Source organism: Aegilops tauschii, chromosome 1 (genome assembly GCF_002575655.3).
Source record: "Aegilops tauschii subsp. strangulata cultivar AL8/78 chromosome 1, Aet v6.0, whole genome shotgun sequence".
NCBI lineage: Eukaryota > Viridiplantae > Streptophyta > Magnoliopsida > Poales > Poaceae > Aegilops > Aegilops tauschii.
This window is the reverse complement of record NC_053035.3, coordinates 142,376,210-142,402,115: the sequence shown is the minus strand read 5'-3', so window position 1 is coordinate 142,402,115 and position 25,906 is coordinate 142,376,210. Positions and strand designations below refer to the sequence as shown.

Below are 25,906 nucleotides of genomic sequence, written 5' to 3'. Positions count from 1 at the left end.
CGATGTCGGGGTACTTGAGCCGGAGATGGTGTCGTCGGAGTGTCGAATCGAGCGGCTCCGTCTTGAGTAGGACGAAGTGGTAGAAGAGCGGTTGACCAACAAGGCACGAATCTCGTCCATTCTTGCGTCATTCTCTTGTTTGTGTTCGTCGAGCTTGTTGTCGAAGTAGTCTCTTGTACATTGCTCGGAGAGTCGCAAGTCGGTGGCGAGATTGTCGATGCGGTCGCTCATTGCTTGTTGCTCTTGATGCAAAGCTCGTTGTGTACCAAAGAGGTGTAGCTTGGTGACGTAGTTGTTCGGGTCGTCGTCTTGCTCAAAGAAGAGTGGGTTGGTACAAGTACTTGGCCTATCCATCATTCCAAACAAATATGTGAGTGGGAGAAAGAGAAGAACTTATACCAAATGTACCTTGACCGATGTTGAAGATGGATCAATGATCACTCAATGTGTAACAAGGAAATAGCACAATTAGTATCAATTCTTGTCGTTTCTCACACCTACACAAGTAAAAGCTTATGGTGGAGCTTGGTTAGGATGGTGGTGTTATGACCGGCCTGACTTATGGCCGTAGAAGGCCCACCGGGCAATCTTAGCCCACAAGTTATCTTAGGTTAATTCGTATGCAGGTTATCTAGGTTATAAATATATGCTATAAGACCCTTTTTAGATTAAGCAATAAGAATATTATCTCTATTGCCCGGCTCCCAGAGGAGCCGGAACCCTAGCCGCCCCCTGCCTCTTGCGCCGCTGCCGCCATATTCCTCTTCCGCGACGGCGCCCAGCCGCCGGCGCGGCCGCTCATCGCCTCGCCCAGCCCCCTCCTTCCCTTACCGCTTACGTCCCAGGCCTGGTAGGGTACAAGCTCCTACCAATTTGGTATCCAGAGACTTGGGCTCGATCATGTCTTCGTCCACACCATCGCCGCCGCTGCCTGTCGTCACCTCCGCGCCGATGACCACCGGGCCGCCGTCCACCGCCCCGGTGACCACCGCCGGGGCCCCCACGTTGCAAGGCCCGGTCACCACCGCGGGCTCCCCACCACCGCCGGCCCCCATCACGTCCGCGCCGGCGACGACCGCCATCTTCACGCTGGAACAGGTCACCAATACCTTGCGGGATCTCGTGACGGCCGTCCAAGGGCTCCACCTGAACCAGTACCACCAGTATATGGCTGGGCCGTACGCACCTCCGCCGGCTGCGCCGATCGCCACCTACGGCCACCCCGCGCTGTCGTGGTCGTCCCAGGGCGCGCATGCATACGCGGGCAGCCGCTGCTGCCGTTCCAGGCGGGGGCCCCGGCGTTGCCATGGCCGACCCAGAGTGCGCTGGCCTGCACCGGGCTGCCGTTGCTGCCGTTCCAGGCGGGGCACCCCGGCGGGACCACTCCGGACGTAGCCCCTCTATGGTATTTGCAGCCGCCGTCCCCCGCGGCCACCGACGCGCCCGCCCACCCTCCGCAGCCGACGCTGCAACCACCGGCGCCACCTCTGCCTAGCTCAGGGGCGTCCTCGCCGGCGGTACTGTTGATCCATCAGTTTTGGTTTCCGCCCTCTCCGTCGCCACTACCAGCTTGCGTGGCGGGGTCGTCGCCATCGCCGGTCTACACTATGGCTCCGGAGCAGCCGACCCTGTTTCCGCAGTTCGGCGGGCTGTCCAGCTCCGCGGGTCCCTACCCGGAGTCCCCCGACCAGGCGCCACCCGCCTCGCTGCTCCGCACCTCCGAGCCAGCTCGACACGGCACTCTGACCCAGGCACCGCCGCGGTTCGCGAAGATTGACTTCGCCACATATGACGGCACGGAGGACCCCCTCAACTGGCTCAACCAGTGCGACCAGTTCTTTCGCGGGCAGCGCACCCTCGCATCGGAGCGTACCTGGCTCGCCTCTTACCACCTCCGCGGCGCGGCATAGACCTGGTATTACGCTCTCGAGCAGGACGAGGGTGCCATGCCTCCTTGGGAGCGCTTCTGCGAGCTCTGCCTCCTTCGCTTTGGGCCGCCGGCTCGTGGGAGCCGCCTGGCGGAGCTCGGCCGCCTTCCCTTCACCTCCACAGTGCAGGACTTTGCCAACCGTTTCCAGGCCCTGGCGTGCCATGCGTCAGGCGTGACGGCGCAGCAGCGCGCCGACCTCTTTGTCGGTGACCTTCCCGATCACATTCGCGTGGACGTGGAGCTTCGCGGCCCTCAGGATCTCCAGATGGCCATGTATTACGCCCGCGCCTATGAGGCTCGCGCCCAGGCCATGCAGCCGGTCGCCCCGGCTCGAGGAGCCCGGCAGGCCGCCCGATCGGCCCCCGCGCCGGTCCGGCCACCTCCGGTCGCTCCGGCGTCTACTACCCCGACCATGACGCGACCCTTCTGGCGTCTCTCTCTGGCGGAGCAGATGGAGCAAAGGCGCCAGGGCCTCTGCTTTAACTGTGATGATCCCTATACGCCGAGCCATGTCTGCCCGCGCCTCTTCTACTTGGAGACGGTCGACTTCATCAAGGAGGACACCCTGGCCGACGGGGCCGATGCACTACCGCACCCCGTGGCTGTTGAGGCCGCCCCCGCGGCTACCCCGGCGACGGCCCTAGTGGTCTCCCTCCACGCGCTCGCTGGCATCCGCGACGAGCGGACCATGCTCTTGCCGGTGATGATCCACGGCGAGCGCTTGGTGGCCTTGGTGGATATAGGCTCCACCCATAACTTCCTGCCCGAGGCTACCATGCGTCGCTTAGCGCTTCAGCCGACGGGCGGGGAGCAACTTCAGGTCACGGTGGCCAACGGCGATCGCCTTCGGTGTCATGGCCTCGCACGAGACGTACCCATCACTGTCGGCGATGAACACTTCTCCATTACATGTGCGGGCATTGACTTGGGTTGTTTCGACTTCATCCTCGGCGTCGACTTCTTGCGGACCCTCGGTCCCATACTTTGGGACTTCGACGCTCTGACGATGACCTTCTAGCGGCTCGGCCGCCGCATCCGGTGGGACGGCGTTGGGAGCACCGCACTGGCGACGCCGCAGCTTCAGCTGGCCGCGGCTACCTCCTAGGCCGAGCACCCACTATTGGAGCACCTTCTGCAGCAGCACGGCGACCTCTTCACCGAGCCGCGCGGCCTTCCGCCCGCCCGGGCCTATGATCATCGTATACATCTCCAGCCGAGCTCCCCACCGGTGGCAGTGCGTCCTTATCGCTACCCGCAGCTGCAGAAGGACGAGTTGGAGCGGCAGTGTGCACTCATGCTCGCCGCGGGCATCATTCAGATATCCACGTCGCCGTTTACCGCGCCGGTTCTCCTCGTCCGCAAGTCGGACGGCACGTGGCACTTCTGCATCGACTACCACGCCCTTACTACTCTCACACTCAAGGCCAAGTTTCCTATTCCGGTGGTCGATGAGCTCCTGGATGAGCTCCATCGGGAGTGCTTCTTCACCAAGCTTGATCTCCGGTCGGGGTACCACCAGGTGTGCATGCACCCGGACGACATCGCCAAGACGGCGTTTCGGACTCACCACGGCCACTTTGAGTTCTTGGTGATGCCCTTTGGCCTCTCCAACGCTCCGGCGACTTTCCAGGCTCTGATGAACGACGTCCTCCGGCCCTACTTACGGCGGTTTGTGCTCGTTTTCTTTGATGACATTCTTATTTACAGCGCCTCGTGGGCGGAGCACCTCCAGCACGCGCCATCGTCTTCAACGAGCTTCAAGCACACCATCTTCATCTTAAGCGCTCGAAGTGCTCGTTCGGGACGCCTTCGGTCGCCTACCTCGGCCACGTCATCTCGGCCGACGGGGTTGCCATGGATGCTGACAAGGTGGCGGCCGTCACAGCCTGGCCGACGCCGCACTCCCCGCGGGCTCTTCGCGGTTTTCTCGGCCTCGCGGGATACTACCGGAAGTTTATCCGGGAGTTTGGCCTCATCGCATCGCCACTCACGCGTTTGCTACGCCGCGACGCCTTCGCATGGGACGACGAGGTGACGGCGGCATTCGAGGCCCTCAAGGGGGCCCTCACGACAGGCCTCGTTCTTCAGATGCCGGACTTTGACCGCCCGTTCGTGGTGGACTGTGACGCCTCGGGCGCAGGGTTTGGCGCCGTGCTCCATCAGAGCGATGGGCCTCTCGCCTTCTTCAGCAGGCCTTTTGCTCCGCGCCACCTTAAGCTCGCGACGTATGAGCGGGAGCTCATTGGCTTGGTGCAGGCGACGCGCCATTGGCAGCCCTATCTGTGGGGTCGATCTTTCCGGATTCGCACGGACCACTACAGCCTCAAGTTCTTGCTGGACCAGAGGCTCTCGACCGTGCCGCAGCACCAGTGGATCAGCAAGCTCTTCGGCTTCGACTTCTCCGTCGAGTATCGTCCGGGCCGCCTTAACACCGTCGTCGACGCCTTGTCTCGCCGCAACGTCGACCACGACACCACCGGCGGTGACTCAGAGGGGACGGCGCTCTGGATCTGCTCCGGGCCGACCTTCGGCCTCTTCACCGACATTCGCCGAGCGACGGCGGTTGCGCCCGACGCTCTTCTTCTTCAGCAGCAGTTGGCTGCAGGCGAGCTGGAGGAGCCTTGGCGCCTCGCCGATGGGTTGCTCCTTCACAGGCGCCGCATCTTCGTGCCGGCGCTTGACGATCTCCGTCACCAGGTGCTGCTGCTGGCCCACTCGGCGTGCCATGAGGGGGTGGAGAAAACCCTCCATTGTCTCCGTGCCGACTTCTACATCCCTGGTGATCGAGCCCTTGTCCGGGACTGGGTCCGGTCTTGTGTGACGTGCCAGCGCAACAAGACGGAGACACTACGGCCAGCTGGTCAGCTCCAGCCATTGGAGGTGCCATCTCAGGTCTGGGCGGATATTTCCATGGACTTCATCGAGGGCCTCCCTAAGGTGGGCGGCAAATCAGTCATTCTCACGATGGTGGACCGCTTCTCCAAGTATGCTCACTTCATTGCGCTCGGTCATCCATACACTGCTGCCTCCGTGGCCCGCGCCTTCTTCGACGGGATAGTTCGCCTCCACGGGTTTCCCTCTTCGATCGTCAGCGATCGGGACCCAGTGTTCACCGGCCATGTCTGGCGCGATCTCTTCCGGTTGGCGGGCGTGAAACTCCGCCTGAGCACGGCCTTCCATCCTCAGACGGACGGCCAGTCCGAGGTTGTCAACAAGGTGATTGCCATGTATTTGCGTTGTGTCACAAGTGATCGTCCTCGCGCTTGGGTGGATTGGCTTTCATGGGCGGAGTACTGCTACAACACCTCCTACCACTCCACCTTGCGCGCCACTCCTTTTGAATGTATATGGCCGACCGCCCCCGGCCATCATTCCGGTTGATTCGGCCACGGCTCGGACAGAGGTGGCGGGTGAGCTTTTGCGGCGCCGGGACGAGATGTTGGCCGAAGTCCGGCAACGCCTTCTTCAGGCCCAACAGCTGGCCAAGCACTACTACGACGACCACCATCGTGAAGCGGAGTTCGCGGTGGGAGATTGGGTGTGGCTGCGTCTTCTTCACTGCTCTACGCAGTCACTGGACCCACGCGCGAAGCGCAAGCTGGGCCCTCATTACGCCGGGCCTTTTCCTATCTTGGAACGCATCGGGAAGGTGGCTTACCGCCTTCAGCTTCCTACCGGTGCCCGCATCCACGACGTCTTCCATGTGGGGCTGTTGAAGCCTTTCCGTGGGGAGCCACCTGTGGCCCCTACCGCGTTGCCTCCCACCTTCGACTGGCGCATCCTTCCGAGACCAGAGAAGGTCTTGAAGGCCCAGCTCCGTCGCGGGGTGTGGTACGTGCTGATTCAGTGGGCTGGACTTCTGGAGGACGAGGCCAGCTTGGGAGCAGCGTGATGAGTTCCGCCAACACTATCCAGACTTTCAGCTCGAGGACGAGCTGTTTGCGCAGGCAGGGAGAGATGTTATGACCGGCCTGACTTACAGCCGTAGAAGGCACACCGGGCAATCTTAGCCCACAAGTTATCTTAGGTTAATTCGTATGCAAGTTATCTAGGTTATAAATATATGCTGTAAGACTCTTTTTCAGATTAAGCAATAAGAATATTATCTCTATTGCCCGGCTCCCAGAGGAGCCGGAACCCTAGCCGTCCCCTGCCTCTTGCGCCGCTGCCGCCATCTTCCTCTTCCGCGACGGCGCCCAGCCGCCGGCGCGGCCGCTCATCGCCTCGCCCAGCCCCCTCCTTCCCTTACCGCTTACGTCCCAGGCCTGGTAGGGTACAAGATCCTACCAGGTGGCAACAAATTTGATGCAGTTGTTAGTGAGACTCAATAATGTTGGAAAAGATTCACAAATTTGCAAATGCAACAAGTAGACCAATAGCAAGATATGGTACATGGAAACACACACGCAAATAGATAATTGGGGTCGTGCAACCAAGGAGAGCCAAAATGTGGAATCCACGAAAATGCTCTTGTTGCACAACACTAGAGAGACGCTAGCACGATTGCACAATAGGCGGATACGAAACTTGTGCACAACCTACTAAGCAAAAATGCAACGACTTCTATCCCAAGTATGCTATATGTATGGTATTCCGATGATATGATCCAAGATGATCGAGTATGACAATCTTAATGTTGTATGATGCTATGGTTCTTGCTTATAAGCTCTTTGCTTATCTTTCCCTTTTGCTTAAAAGCTTGTTTGGCTCTTTGTCGTTTGAGCTCTTTTCTCATGCAAAACTTAACGAACCAAGATAGCAATTGTGTATATGCGATGACAACCTTGTGACACAGGAGATGATACCAAGATATGCACCACAATGGTATGGTATGTATGCTATGGGAAGTATGGTCACTAATGTGCACAAGTCACGTTGCCGGCAATACTCAAAGGCTAGTCTCGATGGATAAGTTACGCAAAATGGGCTATGGGGTTATCAATGCAATGGCAAGCATGTAGAATGATATTACGATACCAAGATGGGGTTAGCGTTCTTGCTTACGGTATGGTGTCAAAATGGTGGAGTTGTCGTTGCTGATGATGAGTCCGTGGCGAAGATGAGCGGTGGTGATGTTGATGTTGAACCGTACCTAAATGGCCGAAACACAAAAGGACACGGGAACTGCAACTCAAATTCTCAAAGCAAAACATGTCAAAATTGTGTCAGAGTTGGAAACGGGTAGTCGGTGGTTGTTGCGGAAAGTGGTGGAGGTATCAGAGTGCGTATGCGGAGGTGGAATGTGTAATGGAGTGCGTATGCGGGAGTCGAGGTGGAGAGGTGGTGGTGGCCAAACTAAACTTTTTCAGTTTCACCGGGAAACGTCGGACGTCTGGTGGTGGAGCGGTCGTCCGGTCGTCGGATGTCCGGTGGCTGGCGGACGTCCGGTGCCTGGGCGATTTCGGGCACTGGATGAATTGCTAGGGTTCGAGGTGGATGTAGCGAAATTGGTCAAATCCGGGCGATTTTATGGATGAAAAAGGTGGAGACGAAGGGGGAAAGCTAGATCCACTCAAGGCAAAGCAAATCCATGTGTCAAATCCAACAAAACTTCATCACACCGACAAATCACAAAAAAAATTAGGGCTATTTTTGGTGGGGATTTTCGAAATTGGGGAAGAACACAACAAAAAGCTAGAAAACAAAGAGGGGAGGCTCCGAAATCGTGATCAATGTGGCTTTGATACCAAGATGATGTAGGGTGGAACCCTATACGGCCGATCTTTCATGAAAGGAGCAGATCCCAACTAAGAACACGAAGAGCACGAGGGGAAACGCGAGGGAAAACATGAGAGAATCACTCAAACCAACAAGATATAGTCACACATATGCTAGATCCGAGTACACATAGAGATCACATAGTCCAAATCCAACAAGGGACGATACATAGGGTAACCGGTTCTTCTCCGTGAGGAGGTCTTGATGGGGCCACCGGAGAGGGGGTCTTGAATCCAACGTGGATCTTCTCCGAAGAGGGGCCGCATTCTCTCTCAAGGAGTAGATCTGTATGGATGAGCGAGGCTCTATCTCACAAATGAGCTATCACAACGCTGACCTTAACTAGGAGGAGGTGGAGGAGTATATATAGTCTAGGTCCACGAAGGGGTAAGTGGGAGAGGGATACATGGGCCTCGGGCCAGATCTCTGTACGTAGACAGGTACCGGACATTCGCTGGGGACCGGTCGTGCGGTGGCTCGCGGGCTTCCGGACGTCCCGTGGTCGCCGGACTTCCGCTATTTCCGTTCTGTGAAGGTGACGCCGGACGTCCGGTGGCCTCGGACTTCCGCTAATTTTGGCTCGGTTGGAGTGGCGCCGGATGTCCGGTCCTGGCCGGTTGTCCGCTGGCTGGAAGGTGTGGCCGGTCGTTCGGTCCTGGCCGGACGTCCGCTCGCTGTAGCTTGCGTTGGCTGGGACTTGGGCAGGTTGGCCTTCAGGTGGCGGGCGTCCGGTCCCGACCGGTCATCCGGTGGCTGTAGCTTCCGTGGCAGCTCTTCTACTTGTCCTTCACACTTGGTGTCCTCGCCATCTTGCCCATTGGATGTAGATGTTCCGTGGCTTTCCTCCAAGTACCTGATCATATATAGTGTTTCCGCTTGAGGTAGCAACCATATCTCATGCATAGAAAGTGGTAGTTCGGAAAGGAGTGAGTTCACCTTATCTTCGATAGCCTTTGCTCGTGCTCTTGTCATTGGTCCAAGTGGTGTCGTGGGAGACGTAGGTAGGTCCATGGGGATGACCTTGGGATGCTCCGCATCAAGAATCTTAGAAAGGAAGTCCCCGTTTTAGATATAATCCAACAAGTTTTCAATAATGTTAATCAACATTACTCTTGGATTTTTGCGGGGAATCAAAAAGGTTATGATGAACACCAACTTAGGAACGCTAAGGTTTCTATGGATAATATGTTTTATGTTGTGTTTACAAAACCCCATGATGAAAACACCTCTAAGAAAGTTAAGAAGAAGGATGACAAAACTTAGATCCTTGCTTTATGCCTAGCTAGGGGCGTAAAACTATAGCGCTTGTTGGGAGGCAACCCAATAAATAAAATTTATTTTTGCTTTTTTGCTTTCTGTTCTTGAGTGTTAGCACAATTATGCTACTGTTATGATTGTGTATTTTGTGTTTTAATTAGTGTTTGTGCCAAGTAGAACCGATAGGATCTTCTTGGGTGATAGTTGTTTGATCTTGCTGAAAAACAGAAACTTTTGCGCTCACGAAAACAATTATTATGTTTTACCATAGCATGATAAAATGCCAATTCTTTTTGCAGAAGATTAATATACAAATTGCTCAGGTCATCCTATTTTTTCAGAATTTTTGGAGTTTCAGAAGTTTTCGAAATAGTCAGATTGCTACAGACTGTTCTATTTTGACAGATTCTGTTTTCTTTGCATTGTTTGCTTATTTTGATGGCTCTATGGTTTTCTTTGATGAGTTTTTGCCAAAAAAGTTGGAATACAGTAGATATAATGCAAAAACAAAATATGAATTGGTTTGGTACAATACTTATAGTAGTGATTTGCTTTCTTTTACTAACGGATCTCACGAAGGTTTTGTTGAGTTTTGTGTGATTGAAGTTTTCAAGTTTTGGCTTATTTTACGATGGATGAAGGAATAAGGAGTAGAAGAGCCTAAGCTTGGGGATGCCCCGGCATGCCAAGCTATTATCCAAAAATGAGCAACCAACTAAGTTTGGGGATGCCCCCGAGTGGCATCCCCTCTTTCTTCTAACGACCACCGGTATTTTACTTGAAGCTATATTTTTATTCGTCACATAATATGTGTTTTGCTTGGATCGTCTTGTATGATATGAGTCTTTGCTTGTTTTATTTTTTGTTTTAAGTCTTGATCCCTTGCTGGACACACCTATTTGAGAGAGCCAAAATTATGTCATGACTTGTTAGAATTGCTCTCTATGCTTCACTTAAATTTTTATGAGCTATGGACTTGCTCTAGTGCTTCACTTATATCTTTTTGAGCACGGTGTGCTTAGTATTTTTCAAGAAATTCTCTCTTGCTTCACTTAAATTATTTTGAAAGAAAGAAAAAATATTATGCTCATGATCTTCACTTATATTTGCTTGAGCTTATGAAAAGCAACACATGAAAATTAGTCCCAAAGTGATAGATATCCAAGAAGGATATAATAAAAACTTTCATGAAGATCATTGGACAAAATAAACTTGATTCTTAGTAATAGTTTTGAGATATGATGATGTGATATGTGAGTCATGTTGTACTTTGATGTATTTCAATTATGAAATCTTGGTTGCCGTAATACGAAAATGAAATATATTGTGTGTTTAATATAAAAATTCAATTTGATTACTAAATGTATTAAAAATAATAGGCCAATTAGCCCGCTTATTGGGATTTTCTACTACATACGGTTACTGAGACAACACAATGGGCGATGAATTCAGACAACCCACATAGCTTCTAGGAAGTAAACGTGTTGGATCAATGAACAATCACACACGACTTCCTATGGACAACTGTTTGCGTTAGGCCACCTTGCACAAACGTTTTCCACATAACAAATGTGTGTGATGGACAGCCTATGCCACACAATTTCTTCTAGGTACCACCGTGCATGATGCATCCAATAACGCAAACGATAAAATTATAAATATCATCTGCAATGGCAACGCTTTCACAGACGATGTGATGCGGAAAATTGTATGTGATGTACATACGAACGAAATCGTTTGTCTGGGATTCACTATGTGGGATGTACATACGAACCGAAACGATTGCGCCTATATAATTGTCCGGATGGCTCGCGCGATCACACGCGAGCTCTTTTTGCCCCGCGTGTGTGACCGTAGAACCTATCGCCGATGTTTTCTCGTTCGTGTGGGATGGACCCCCCGTATTGCACACACAGGCAAGGCGACGGTTTAAAACTCTCTCACGGAAAGGGGATAAAACTGTTTGTATAGGAGTCGCCTGCACTAGTGTTTCGTTATCACCTGATGTTCCAATTTGCTTCACCATACTTTACAAAACCCGAGGTGAGATATGTCGGTATCCTCTTGAGTCATACACATGCTCACTATACCGGTCTCCTCGTTACTGCTTTTGTTCTTCTTTCTCGTTAACATGTTCCAGCATCCCCGTGATGTAGTCACCTGTGTTTGGCCAGCCGATGATGGATGTCGTCACGCTGAAAGGGCCCTAAGAATATATCGCCATCGTCGGAGGAGCAAATTCCACTCTCGAGCTATCAAGTTCCTTGTCAAACTTTCCGATGAACCTGTAAGTTTTTGTTATTATCACCGTGTTACAAGTGAAGTTTGAGCAACCCCAAAGCCCACTGTAAGAAATGAATATGATACTCTCATGATCTAAGGAGCAAAACCACACGTTAACACTCCGTGTTATAATAATTGAGTTGTGACGATATCATCTCAAAGTATAACAAACAAGTTTGGGTCTATTCAGTATAATCGCTCTTCTAACGTCGTACTCTCAATGTTGTTTTAGGACTATCGTTACACTTAACGGTATCCTAAGATCCAGAAAACATGATCACCAACAACACTTGAGCCAGTCTTAGAGGCGAGACTAGGAATCTTATCTTGTCCTTTATCGTTCTACACGTGCATGTGAGTTTTCGAGGATCATAGCGGTTATAGCATAGAATATAAACTATTAATTGTTGACGTATAATGTGCTGCCTAGTCTCTTTCATCAGATCGGTCTTTTGGTTGCGTTGGCTAGTTCTATATGGTATCGGAGCCAAGAGGTCTCAAGTTCAAGACCCGGCTGGCGCAATTAAATTGCAGCCCACTTTCGGTCCACGTTTAGGCCTGAGGGAGCCACACGTGAGGGGGAGTGTTGACGTATAATGTGCTGCCTAGTCTCTTCCATCAGATCGGTCTTTTGGTTGCATTGGCTAGAGCATGCACTTCTATATTAATTATGAACATGAAAATATAATAATACAATATTATTGCCTCTTGGGCATACTTCCAACAATAATTGGATTTCACGCCGTGGTAGTCGCAAGCCACTGGGCGAGATATACATTTAGGGTGTGACCAAGGTTGCTAACATGGGACAAGGCAAGAATCAAAGAAATGTTCTCGACTAATGATACAAATGACATCATGCAAATTGCAGTAGGTGGACCGGGCATTGATGATTACATGGCCTGGAGTTTCACAAAATCTAGTGAGTATTCGGTAAGGTTTAGCTATCACTTAAGGATGACACTAAATAAGATAAAATCCGGACAACCGGAGTCATCCTCTTCAGCAGCTACCGACAGGGGTTGGCTTAATATGTGGGATTCAAATGTTCCAAACAAGGTAAAAGTCCACTTCTGGTGCATGCTGAAGAATGGATTGGCCATCGGTTAACTGCATAGAGGAAGAATAAAGCTAGGTGTATACTGTACTGCATGTGGCAGGGAAGAACAACACATCATCCCTTTTGACCATGCCCTCACTCAGCGTGTTGCCGGCGGATGTTGCGCTCGGCATCAGGAGCACCGATGGCGACCCCGCCAGCATTGGATTGCTCTCAGAGCGCCACTGCGAGATGGTTACTTACATGGCTTACGGAGGCAGGAGAAGAAGAAAGTGCTCTGATGCTTAATGCGGTTTATGGACCGTGGCTAGCGAGAAATGGAGCGCAGAACGAGAAAAGGATTTCTGAACCTCAGATGGTTGTAAAGGCTGTACTAGAATATGCAAAGGAATGGGAGGAGGCGCAAATCGCTCGACCCAACAAAATAAAGGCTCCAGAGCCGAGGAAGCTATGGACACCACCTGATACAGGTTGGGTAAAACGAAATCCAGATGGAACAATTTCTAAACAGCAAACAAAGGATGGTGGAGGGGTGGTAATGCGGGATCACAATGGAGGGCAAGCTACTGTTACCCGACGATAGCAGAAGCGGAGGCTGCGGAGATTGCTGCACGTAAGTCGAGGTTGCAGCTAGCTCAGGAGATGAACATTGCAAAGGTACACATTGAGCTTCACTGCTATGGAGTAGTAACAATGCTAAATAATCTTGTGAAGAGAATCTCTCGGCTCATTGACCTCTGATAGAAGACATGAAGGACAATTTAAAGGGTTTCCGGGAGTTCAAGGTCACGTAGGCTCATCGCTCAACAATGGAGCTGCACCCGAGCTAGCGAGGGCGGGTCTTTCTGTAGAAGTTAGTTTGATTTGGGATGGTGCACCCCCAGACTATATTTTGCAAATTATATCCTGAAATTTTTTGAGCACTTTGTTTAAATAAAGAACATATTTTCCCGAAAAAATTGATCACACTATGCGGCGCTATCATCATTTACAATATCGCCCTTTGCAGCAAACAAGGGATGGTGGAGGGGTGGTGATGCGGGATCACAATGGAGGGCAAGCTATTGTTACCGGACAATAGCAGAAGCGGAGGCTGCGGAGATTGCTGCCTGTAAGTCGAGGCTGCAGCTAGCTCAGGAGATGAACATTGCAAAGGTTCACATTGAGCTTCACTGCTATGGAGTAGTAATAGTGCTAAATAATCCTATGAAGAATCTCTCGGCTTATTGACCTCTAATAGGAGACATGAAGGACAAGTTGAAGGGTTTCCGGGAGTTCAAGGCCATGTGGGCTCATCGCTCGACAATGGAGCTGCACCCGAGCTAGCGAGGGCGGGTCTTTCTGTAGAGGGTAGTTTGATTTGGGACGGTGCACCCCCGGACTATATTTTGCAAATTATATCCTGAGAAATTTCTGAGCACTTTGTTTAAATAAAGACCATATTTTCCCAAAAAAAATTGATCACACTATGCGGCGCTATCATCATTTACAATATCGCCCTTTGTTTATTTCATCATAATTGTTCGAGTATTTGTGCACAATGTGATCAATTTTGAAAATGTGCCATAGGTTGATATGTAAAATTCTGAAAATTGCTGGCTTTTATTACACCATAACGCTTCAATTTTGTCGTAGTTTGCATGCTAAAAGTTAGAGGCATGATAGCAAAACCACCCCGGGAATATTCACATGAAAATAAGCACAAAAAACACCCTCACAATATCATATCACCTACTGTAGTAGGATGTCCCAAAAGGTATCCTTTCTTCCGGTTGAAATTTAGACAATGGAAATGAGCATAGAAAATTCGACAAAAAAAAAAGACAAGAAAACGACGGTCCGTTGGCAATTTCCACTCTATGGCAGTATAAGCTTCGTCGTAAAACTGAAAAAAATACTCTCTCAGTCTAAAAATACTTGTCATAGAAATTTCTCCTGCAAGTATTTTCGGACCAAGAGAATAATAATTATGCACCAGTATTATATACTACTCCGTTTTTGACACTAGCGTATAAAAGATAGAGGAAAAGGGAAAATGAAATCCTTCCTCCTCCTCATATGGGCCTCCTTGTCCAGGCCCCTAACCTCGCCGGCGCTCGGCGCCCGAGCGTTCGCGTCCTCCGGAGCAACCGCGGCGGGCGGTTCAAGGTCACTGCCGCGGCGTCCGGTGGCTCTGTGAAGGAGGAGGAGGAGAAGGGGACCGGGAAGAAGGAGAAGATAGTGATTATAGAGTCTTGGACCCCGTTCTCGCCGCCTCTGTTCTCGGCCCCAGAGGCTCCGGCAGAGTCCCCGGCGGCGATTCGGCGCCTGGAAGAGGACAGGGAAGAAAGGCGGAGGTACTACGTGAACACGGGGTACGCCATCCGGACGCTGAGGGAGGAGCTCCCTGACGTATTCTGCGAGGAACCCAGCCTCGACATCTACAGGTTTCTTACGATGTTATTGACTCTGCGTGCCTGATATGAATCGATAGTTGCAGCCAGTCTTAGCAAAAGTTCTATCCCTTTTCCATGTGTGGGATTTTCTTTTTCAGTTGGCGAAACAATGGTAAAAAGATGTGAAATTTCTCGAGAGAGTCATATGTTGAACTGGGTAAAATCTTACTGTATTAAAGATGGGGACGGTGGTTTAGCTTAGAGAAACACGGTCCTAGTTTAGTCCAGTTGAAGGCTTACTTGGGTTATCCAATCTAGTGTGGTAGTGCTCCCAGTATTGCTACTAGCCTTGTACCAACCATGAGTGAAGTCTGAAATAAACCCTGAGGTTGTAGAGGCTGACGTAAATGAACCCTCACCTCTGAATCCCTGAATTTGGTACCCCGTATTTACGAATCCCAGTCAATCCGACCCTCCATGACTAAAAAATTGTTTGGTGTAATAGTAAAGGCACGATCCAAGCCGGGATTAGTTTCTACGGCGACTTACTATGTAGGCCCACCTGTCATATGCATCTCTTCACAAGTTCACTGCCCGACCATGTGCGGCGGCCGGTGGTGCTGACGAACTGCTCAACAGCGTGCTACACCTGGACAAGCCCGACCCGATGGAGACCGTGGTCAGCGACATGACCATCGGTGCCTGTGGGATTCTTCTCACCAAGCTCTACAGCGTGCTGCAGGCGGACTCGTACGTCTGACGAGATGAGCGTGCCGGACGGGCTCGGCTCGGTGCCGACGCCATTCCGGACGAGCTGGAGGCAACGGTGCCGACGCCATCAAGCCTTGCCGCGCCAAGCCGACGTCCCGTAGGCTACACTCACGTCCGTCTATGCACACACATGCACGTACGCACATCCATGGGACCATCCCGCCGTTGGCCCCTGCGTTGCTCGCTGCCCGCGCCACCGTTTGCAGCCACGGAGCCGTGCTTACGTTTCGTGCCTGACGGCACCTGCTTTATGCAGTTGCTCGCAGCTACGCGCCGCCGGCCGTTTCCACGCTTGCCTGCGCCTCGCCGATCTCAGCGAACATCAATTGGACGCCAACACCACGCCCCGTGCTAGATGGCCAACTCCATGTCCAGCAGCCGCCATCTCCAGTCGTCGGCCCGGACAGGGTCATCTCGGACGTGGGCGCCAACCAGTGCGCGGCTCGGCCAACACCTAGTAGAAGAGGAAAAAGGGATCGGCAGTGGAAAAGAGAGGATAGAGGAAGAAGATAAGAGGAGAGAGATTAAAGTGACTTGTGGACCCATACCGTCAGTTAGGGTAGCGGATGAACCCGGCTGGGATTGTTTCTTTTCCTGTGAGCCAAACATGCGTAGGGTTAGAATAGACCGGGATCTGAAAGATTAGGGTATCAATTTCAGGGATTTAAAGACGAGGGTTCGTTAACGTCAGCCTATGCAAAGTCAGGGTTTATTTCAGACTTTACTCACCAACCATCGGTCCAGTTAATTGCTGCATGAAATGCAACATACTCCCTCCGTTCACAAATATAACATATTTTGGATATTTCAATATAGACTATATAGACTGAAATGAATGAACAAACACATTAAAATGTGTCTAACATCTTATATTTGTGAATGGAGGGAGTACCTAATAGCTAGGGTCTTAGGGCATCTCTAACCGATCCCCTAAACTTTAGAGGAGGATACGGCCGAGTATTCTTTAGTGCAGGATATTTGCTCCTCTAAAAAAATGCCGTTTCTAACTGATCTCCTAAATTTAACGGAGTAAAAAAATCAACACAAATTTGGTGCAAATTTAGACTAGATTTGAACTCGATTCGAAATATTTTACATAAATTAAATGAAATTTAGACTAAGATTGCATAAAAACTAACTAAACTACTCACTATTGGTCTCGTTCTCGATCCTCTCCCACTCTGATACGGTTAACTCTCCGATGAGACGGCCATGTCCCTTTTCGCCGGCACTGCTGGAGAGGTAGATGACCTCCGTCATCCCGGCCGCGTACTGCTCGTACAGCCGGTGCTCTGCCTCGACGCGCTCCGGGTAGCGGCGGCGGAGCTCCGCCATGTAGGCCTCACTGGCTTACTCTGCCTCGAGGCGCTCGCTGGCCTCCCGGTCTTCCCGCATCTCCTGTGGGGTGGCCACCTGGGGGTCAACCGGCTCAAACCGCGGCAAGCCGCGAGGAAGTTGCGCTGGGCGGCGCCATCGTGGACCGACTTGATGTCGTGTTTGTGCGCCGCCTGCACCGTGGAGTGGAAGGAGCCAATCCAATGCCGCTTGCCGGTGCCGCGGTCGGTGATCTTCGCGACCCACATCCCCCACAGGCGTTGTCGCACGCCTATATTTTGGCTGCGGCGGCGGCGGCTAGTCGGGGATGCGGGATGCGCCGGCGCCGGAGGAGGAGGAAGCACCGGTGCGGCGACACTCGTGGCGGCCTGGATCCGCGGGCCGAGTGCTGGGGATGGGCAGCGGGGAGCGGCGGCGGCCGGATCCGGCCATTATCGGTGGCGGTCCGGCGGCGGAGTGGATGCGGGTAAGGGTGGGGGCGCGCTGACGTGGATTGGGTGGTGGTAAGTGAGGCGAAGTGGGGTGGGGGAGTTTTACTCCGCGACTACTCGGCCGAGTATATTTAAGCACTGCGGCCGGCTCGGAGTAATTCTTTTACCCCACTAACGATTTTTGGGCTCTGGTTAGTTCCGGTTTAGAGGAGGAAAACCAGATTTATCCTCCTCTAAAGGTTTTTAGGGATCAATTAGAGATGCCCTTAGTCTATTGTCCAGCCCTGGGTGCTGTTTGTGTTGGGAAACCGGGGCCACCGAGGGGGTGGCGGCGGCCTCGTGCGTATCGCATGGGCTAGCCCCTCCCGTTTCCCCCACTTTACGTTAAGTGGGTACTTATCCCTTGACCCCTACCCCCTATATAAAGCAACGAGGAGCCATCATTGTAATCCCTGATCATTGATTAATAAAGCTGGTCTCCTTCATCTCTCTGTGTCATTTTACTTTCGCATACTTCGACTACTTCTACTACTTCGTCTACGACGCTCGCTCTCGCTCCGCAACCTCGGACCGGACTCGCCGGCGGAGTTGCGGAACACATTATCAGCACGCTTCGCTCCATCAACTCTCCGTCAAGCCTGCGTTAAGCCTGCATCACGCAGGCTTTCGTCGATCCCGCGGAGGTATAAGATCCGATCCCCACTTTTTGCAAAAATGGATTCCTCTCGTTCCTACGATTCCGTTTTTGCGCTTAGATTATTATTCGGATTTGATCTACTTATGGTGCGGATTTTCCTCCCAAGAACCGAGCGGACGAACACGTCGCCGACCAATGTCGATGTTCTTGGACTACGAGGGACTTGTTGACTGCACTATAGGGAGTCGGTACAGATCGCGACCCAGATGGTCGCGGTACCGCCGCAAATGCACCAGATGTGCCATGCGCCGTCAGAGTTCCGGACGAACACGACGAAGATCCGCATCCCGAGGCCGGCGTCCAGGTGACGCCGTACCAAGCACGCCGCACCGCGTCCTGCTGACGCCACCGCCGCCGTCTCGATGGCCGGCTCGACGCCGCGTCGTGTGGCGTGGCCGCCGCCGTCGCGCCGGTCGTCGCCCCGGCCGAGCCCGTGCACGGCCGGCTGCCGTCGCCGGGGCTCGAGCTGGCCACCCCGTGCCATGCCTCTGGCCGCGCCGCGCGCCCCGCTGGCCGCGCCGCGCGCCCCGCTGGCCGCGTGCCCAGCTGGTCGCCGCCGCGTTCGCGCCGTGGCCGTGCTGCCCGCCGTGGACGTCGATGTAGCCGCGCGCCGCGCGCCGTGGCCGCGCCGCGCCACTGGCCATCGCCTCGCCCGGCCCTGCCGGCTGCCGGTCACCGCTCCCGCGAGCGCGCGCGACGCGCCACGGGCCATCGCCTCGCCCGGCCCTGCCCGCTGCAGGTCACCGCTCCCGCGAGCGCGCGCGCCTGGCCAGCCTCGGCCGCGCCCGCGTGCGAGCCGCCGCCGCCGCTCGGCTGCCAGGGGAAACCCTAGCGTCGTTTGCGTGCAGGAGGCAGCGCCGCGCATGGGCCGGCCCGCTGGCTCCTGGGCCGGATGGGCCACGGTTGAGGGGATGCCTCCACACAAAAAAAAGGAAAGGCGCTGGCTGCTGGGCCCAGATGGGCCGCGCGCCGTGGGCATCCAAAAAAAAAGGGTGGCGCCGGCTGCAGCGCGGCGAATTGCGTTTTAGCCCCTGGAGTTTCCTGTTTTTACGCGTAGTTTATTCCTGTTGTAATATTTCGCGTAGAAACCCCTGGAACTGTCTGTTTTCGCCGAAAATGTGTATTTAGGCTTATAAATGCCTCGGGAATTCAATTTTTGGGCTAGTTTTCACATACTAGATGCGCTTAACATGCTATCTTTTGTAACATGATATTATTGTATGATTTTACTGTTGTAGATTAATTGTTTAGCACTCTTAATCATTTAGTAAGTCATATAATAGCATGTTTTAAATATTGGAACGTCATTTTATTGAATAAGTTTATCAACATCGCTTTGTGCAAAAGATTACCTGCTGTAATCTCATGATTTTTGCATAAATCGCAGATGGCCGGAATTGTCCACAAGGAGTTTCCTGAGTTGGCCCAGACAGGGCTGAACTACCTGTCATGGTCCTCGGACTGCGAGATCTTTCTTCAGGGCAAAACCCTCCTGAGGGCGATCGGTAAGGGGGCCCAGCTGGCCGTCACTGATCCCAAGTTCGAGACTGAGAATGCGCAGGCTCTGCACTTTCTCCGTCATCACCTGTCACCTACTCTGAAAGATGAGTATATGGCTGAGCGCAGTGCTTCTGGCCTTTGGACCGCTCTTAAGCAGCAGTTTGAGCGGCTGAAGTACACCGTGAAGCCACGTGCAGAGGCAGAGTGGATCCGTCTGAGGTTTGCGGACTTCAAGACGGTTGGGGAGTACAATTCGGCTCTGCACCGGATTTGTACGACTCTTCGCTTGTGTGGTACTGAGATTACCGACTCCCAGAAGATTGAGAAAACCCTATCCACTTTCCACCCCGACGCGGTCCAGTCCTCACGGAACTACCGCCAGGGGAACTACACGAGGTATTCAGAGTTGATTGATGTCCTCCAGGTGGCGGAGGCGCAAGACGAGATTCTCAAAAAGAACTTTGTCGCGCAACCACTTGGGGGGAGTTCTCGCCAGGAGGTGAACGCTCTCAAAGTCCGCAAGCCTCAACAGAAGAAGAGGGGCCGGAAGGGCAAGAAGAAGGGCCCTCACCCCCCCGCCCCGGCTAAGCAGAACAAGCCGGGTAAGGGAGGGCAAAGGCCTCAGGACTGCTTCCGTTGTGGCTCGGTGGAGCATTTCTCCCGCCAGTGCCGCGCACCACAGGAGGTCGTTGATGCATATAAGGCTCGGAAGGCACGTGAGACGCACCTCGCCTTGGTTCAGGAGGGAGCTCCACCGGCGCCCATGGCGGCACCCGTGATGATTGCTACTCCCCCTGCTGCGCCTATAGAGGCGACCCCCGTGGTGCCCATCGCGGCAGCTTTGGCGGTCTCTACCGACGCCCACGTCGCCATGGAGGTTGACCACATGGCCGCCTCGGCGGCGCCGCCACTAGACATTGATGCTGCCTCCAAGATAATTTCTGAGGAGGATCAGCTCACTAGTATGGAGATTGCGGCGGAAGTGAATGGCTTCTTCACCGAGTCCACTTAGCATACCTCTTTGGTTATCATGATTTCGTGCTTTGATAAAATAAAATTGAATAAATTCAATTTGGTTGTAAGCTCTATGAGAGCATAAACTTATTCTTTACTTTGGCGATTGGATGATATTTATTCATTTATTCCATTATTTATACATGATAGCATGTTATGTTCTGAGATGTGTGCATTTATTTTTAATGTATTTTCTTCCTCATTACATTAATTAGATGTCATATTTTAGAACGCGTGTGGCGCCCGAATGGAGGAAACGTGCCTTGCCGATAGCGCCACCACTCATACCATTTTACGAGAAACTAAGTATTTTGAGTCCATTAAAAAATCTCCGGGAAGTATTATGACAATCGCCGGCTGCGGTTCTCACATAGTTGGCTCCGGACGAGCCACTATTATACTCCCCATGGGAACAACTTTGATCATTAATGATGCGTTGTTGTACCCGGAGTCGACTCGTACTCTATTGAGCTTTAGAGACATCCGCGCTAATGGTTTCCATGTTGAGACCGATGATGAAAACGGCAAGGAATGACTACTCATCACAAAGCGGGATGCAGGTGGTAAACATGTTATCGAAAGGCTTCCTTCGTTTGACACAGGGCTATACTACACTAAGATAGTAGCACCGCCCGTGTACACTACCCTCAAGACCGTCTTTAGAAGCTCTGAACTCTTCTGCCTCTGGCACGATAGGTTAGGCCACCCCGGACTTAGGATGATGAGAAATATAATTAACAACTCGCATGGCCATAATGTTAACGTGAAGAACTTCCCGAATCCTGATGATTTCGTGTGCTCCGCATGCGCTAAGGGGAAGTTAGTCATTAGGCCATCACCCCTCAAGGTGAGGGATGAAATCCCCGCGTTCTTGGAACGTATCCAAGGGGACATATGCGGTCCAATTCAGCCCCTCACGGGGCCGTTTCGGTACTTCATGGTGCTCATTGATGCTTCCTCTAAATGGTCCAATGTTTGCCTGCTGTCAACAAGGAACCATGCCTTTGCAAAATTGATCTCACAGATCATACAAATGCGGAATAATTTCCCGGATTATCGTATAAAGTCTATTCGAATGGACAACGCCGGAGAATTTACTTCAAAGGCGTTCGATGATTATTGCATGGCAATGGGAATCAAAGTTGAGCACTCGGTACCACATGTTCATACACAAAATGGACTTGCCGAGGCATTGATTAAAAGAATTAAATTCATTGCCCGACCGCTCCTTCAGGGTTGTAATTTATTAACTACATGTTGGGGCCACGCGGTGTTACACGCGGCTAATCTCATCAACTTTCGACCGTCGGCCTACAACATCCACTCTCCTGTTCAACTTGCGCAAGGGTCGGCACCGAAAATTTCCCACCTTCGTAGGTTCGGTTGCCAGGTATATGTACCAATACCACCCCCTCAGCGATCGGCGATGGGCCCGCTCCGTAAGTCGGGGATATACGTTGGTTATGAGACTGTGTCCATAATCAGGTATCTGGACCCCATGACAGGAGACTGTCACACGGCTCGTTTTGCTGATTGCATTTTTGACGAGGATCTTTTCCCGACTTTAGGGGGAGAGAATCAACCCCTTGATGCTAAAAGTCGAGAAATCACGTGGCAAGCCACGGGGATCCATGCTCATGACCCGCGCACTGCTGAGACTGAGAGAGAAGTCCAAAAGATAATAGATTTGCAGTCTTTAGCAAATCAACTGCCCGACCACTTTAGTGACTTAAAAACTGTGACAAAATCGCATGTGCACGCGCGCAATGCACCGGAAAGGGTTGAAATACCGAAGAAAAATGATGGTATGCCCGCTCCCGTCCAAAGGCCTAAAAGGACGAGAAATCCGGCTTCTCAAATCCCAAGTACTCGGGGACGCCCGACGAAAAAGGATAAGAGAGATTTATCACAGCCTGTCGCCAAAGTATCCCAAATTGAAACGGGGAGCCAGTCGAGACCTGGCACAAGTACGGAAAATTCAGTGCACGAAATTCCGGACTTAAACTTTCCCATAGGGGAAACACCCAGCGGAGATGTGAGCGCACACATCGGCGCGGGAAATCTAAAGGACCTTGCTCCCATAATGGGAAATTTGGTAGAGCAAGTGTTTGCGCCTGATGCGCTCCATGACGAAATGGCCATAAATTATATTTATACGGGGGAGTCCCTGAACCGAGCAACGGTGATTGTCGACATCAACTTTGCTACGAAAATTGCCTCAATCATAGATCTTGACCCTGAGCCTAACACGCTCGCTGATTGCAAGAAAAGGTCGGATTGGAAAGATTGGCAGCAGGCAATTACTGCCGAATTATTATCTCTCAACAAAAGGAAGGTGTTCGGACCAGTTTGTCGAACTCCTCCCCACATTCGCCCTGTTGGCCATAGGTGGGTTTTTGTTCGAAAGAGAGATGAAAATAATAAGGTAGTACGGTACAAAGCAAGGCTTGTTGCTCAAGGGTTCACTCAACGACCAGGTGTCGATTTTGAGGAGACTTATTCCCCAGTCATGGATGGAGTTACCTTTAGATACTTGATCTCGATGGCAGTAAACATGGGCTTGAAAATGAAACTAATGGATGTTGTCACTGCTTACCTATATGGTAACTTGGATTCGAACATATACATGAAGGTTCCAGAAGGTATCCCTGTTCCGAACCATGATAGAGCAAATAGGGGTCTATACAGTGTTCAACTTCAAAAGGCACTGTACGGACTCAGACAGTCCGGTAGAATGTGGTACAATCGCTTAAGTGATTTCCTTCATGAGAAGGGCTACACGAGCAATAAAGATTGCCCATGTGTTTTTATACGGCGATCCCAAGATGGATTCTGTATAATCTCGGTGTACGTGGACGATTTAAACATAATCGGTACACCTGAGGATATTGAGGAAGCGAGTTCCTACCTGATGTCGGAATTCGAGATGAAGGATTTGGGTAAAACCAAGTTCTGTCTAGGTCTGCAACTTGAACATTCCCCTGATGGGATTCTAGTGCACCAGTCGGCCTACACCCAGAAGGTGTTGGAAAGATTTGGATTTGATAAGGCATATCCTTCTAAGACCCCGATGGTCGGAAGATCTTTACAGCCAGACAAGGACCCGTTCAGGCCAAAGGAAGAGGGGGAGGAAACTCTGGGACCAGAGGTTCCTTACCTGAGTGCAGTTGGAGCACTCATGTACCTCGCAAATTGTACACGACCAGACATTGCTTTCGCCGTCAGTTTGCTTGCTCGGTACAGTTCTGAACCTACCAAAAGACATTGGAAAGGTGTCAAGGACGTCTTCCGTTACCTGCAAGGGACCAAAGATCTTGGTCTATTTTATAAGAGGAATCAAGACCTATCTATTATAGGCTATGCCGATGCTGGGTACCTGTCGGACCCGCATGATTGCAAATCGCAGACTGGATATGTTTTCCTTTGTGGTGGAACTGCGTTTTCCTGGAAATCGTCCAAGCAAACACTTGTGTCGACTTCCACGAACCATTCGGAAATCATGGCACTATTCGAAGCGTCAAAAGAGTGTGTATCGCTTCGGCGGATGATCGGCCACATTCAGCAGACATGTGGGCTGAACACCGTACAAACCCCTACCATTATCTATGAAGATAATGCTGCTTGTGTTGCACAAGTCCAGATGGGTTATGTGAAGAGTAACCTCACAAAGCATATTAGTCCCAGGTTCTTCTATGCGCATGAGCTGCAACAGTTGAACGAGGTGAGAGTTTTGCATACTAAGTCCTGTGACAATCTTGCTGATATGTTCACTAAGTCATTACCGGCATCAACCTTAGAGAGGTGTGTGCGTGGAATCGGTATGATGAGACTTAGAGAGATGCAAGGTTCAGGGGGAGAAACTTCACAAACTCGTCGCTAAAATCTCAATCCTGATGATCGAGTACTCAACTTGATGGTTGAGTGGATTGTACTCTTTTTCCCTTGAGTGAGTTTTCCTGATGTTTCTCACACGAGGTTTTTGACGAGGCAATTCGTGCAATGCAACAACGTATACTGTGTGCTCTTTCTCCACATTTTTTCCCACTGGGTTTTTCGGAGTTTTGAGGCATGGATATACGGATAATTACCCAAGGGGGAGTGTTGGGAAACCGGGGCCACCGAGGGGGTGGCGGCGGCCTCGTGCGTATCGCACGGGCTAGCCCCTCCCGTTTCCCCCACTTTACGTTAAGTGGGTACTTATCCCTTGACCCCTACCCCCTATATAAAGCAACGAGGAGCCATCATTGTAATCCCTGATCATTGATTAATAAAGCTGGTCTCCTCCATCTCTCTGTGTCATTTTACTTTCGCACACTTCGACTACTTCGACTACTTCGTCTACGACGCTCGCTCTCGCTCCGCAACCTCGGACCGGACTCGCCGGCGGAGTTGCGGAACAGTTTGAACCTGTGCTATCTCCAGCCCTGGGTGCTGTTTGGACCTGTGCTGTCGTCCAGCCCTGGGCGCTGCTGTAATGCTTTTCTGGTTTCCTTTCTGGTACTTTTTCTTTTATCTTGCCAAGCTTTATTGATCAATGTTACATATGGGTTCATGCAGTTGCCCAAGCCACAAATGGTCCTTTCTGGTACCTGTTGGTTTGTCTGGTTTGCTGGAAACTGCACCCTCCGAAGATTTCATTTTTGGACTCTGTACTCTGTTAGCAGTAGATGGTAGTTAAAACCCTCTTTACTTTTATGTTTGAATCTTCCTGGAGGCTTTGTTCCGTTATCATGAGATAGTGGAACCCTGCCCAACGGTTGTATGGAATAGAGTATTAGCTTGGTTCTATGAATAAGCCGAATAAAAGCCAGCTGTTTGATTCGACTGCTGGCTTATAAGCGTGGAAAACCAGCTAAAAGCCCAATCAAACACCTCCTGCACTTTTTTTTTGCGAGAAAACACCTCCTACACTTGAATTCTGGGGTTCATGAATTTGGTAACTTATTAGTATTACTTATTTCTTGTAGAACGTACCCTAGTCAATAAATGAAGCTCAATCTTTTAATAGCATCAACAGTTTCTATCGTGTGTAATATCTTAACTCTTAAACAGAGAATTCCTTGTTTGTTTGCTACTTCGTTGTTTGTGTAGTCACATACTAACTTACGAACTTCCATGCAGAACTACAGATAAATCATGCAAAATCTAGACTAGTCTATTTGAACTCATCTCTATACATACATGTGAGCACACAAATTCCTGTAATGATCTTATTAGGGATTCCACGCCTCTCTTGAACCAGATGGAACAGCGGCTTGCCTCCTATTTCTCATTTGTACGATTTGGTGCTAAGATTAAAGTAGTTAAGTTGGTCCTTAGCTCTCTACTCACCTACTATCTCGGCACCCTCAAGCTCCCGGACGGTGTTAAAGAGTATATCGGCCGAGCCCGACGCATATGCCTCTGGGGTAAATATGAGGCAACAGGATATTGCCAATCCCTGCAGCAGCATCGATCTATTCTGAATGAGGCCTTGCTGCTCAAATTTTTCCATCTACAGCAAAGACATTCCATGGGTCAAACTTACTTGGAGAT

The 25,906-nt window shown here is 51.3% G+C and overlaps 1 protein-coding gene and 1 long non-coding RNA gene across 2 annotated transcripts; one reads left to right on the top strand and one right to left on the bottom strand.

Moving 5' to 3' along the window:
• Positions 1-13,420: 13,420 nt before the first annotated feature.
• On the top strand, positions 13,421-19,319 carry LOC109735028 (uncharacterized). The gene is made up of 2 exons (XM_040400592.3): positions 13,421-14,674; positions 19,245-19,319. Exons 1-2 carry the CDS (start codon positions 14,307-14,309, stop codon positions 19,294-19,296), a joined length of 420 nt encoding a protein of 139 aa, XP_040256526.2. The 5' UTR covers positions 13,421-14,306; the 3' UTR covers positions 19,297-19,319.
• Positions 14,964-17,713, bottom strand: LOC141042261 (uncharacterized). The gene is made up of 2 exons (XR_012204236.1): positions 16,546-17,713; positions 14,964-15,988 (listed from the first exon to the last, which is right to left on the bottom strand). It is a non-coding gene; the product is annotated as an uncharacterized lncRNA (long non-coding RNA).
• Positions 19,320-25,906: the final 6,587 nt, after the last annotated feature.

Coding starts and splice junctions, on each gene's coding strand:
- LOC109735028 (XM_040400592.3), top strand. CDS start 14,307: ATGGGCCTCCTTGTCCAGGCCCCTAACCTCGCCGGCGCTCGGCGCCCG. Junction 14,675..19,244: donor CCCAGCCTCGACATCTACAG/GTTTCTTACGAT, acceptor CATAAATCGCAG/ATGGCCGGAATTGTCCACAA.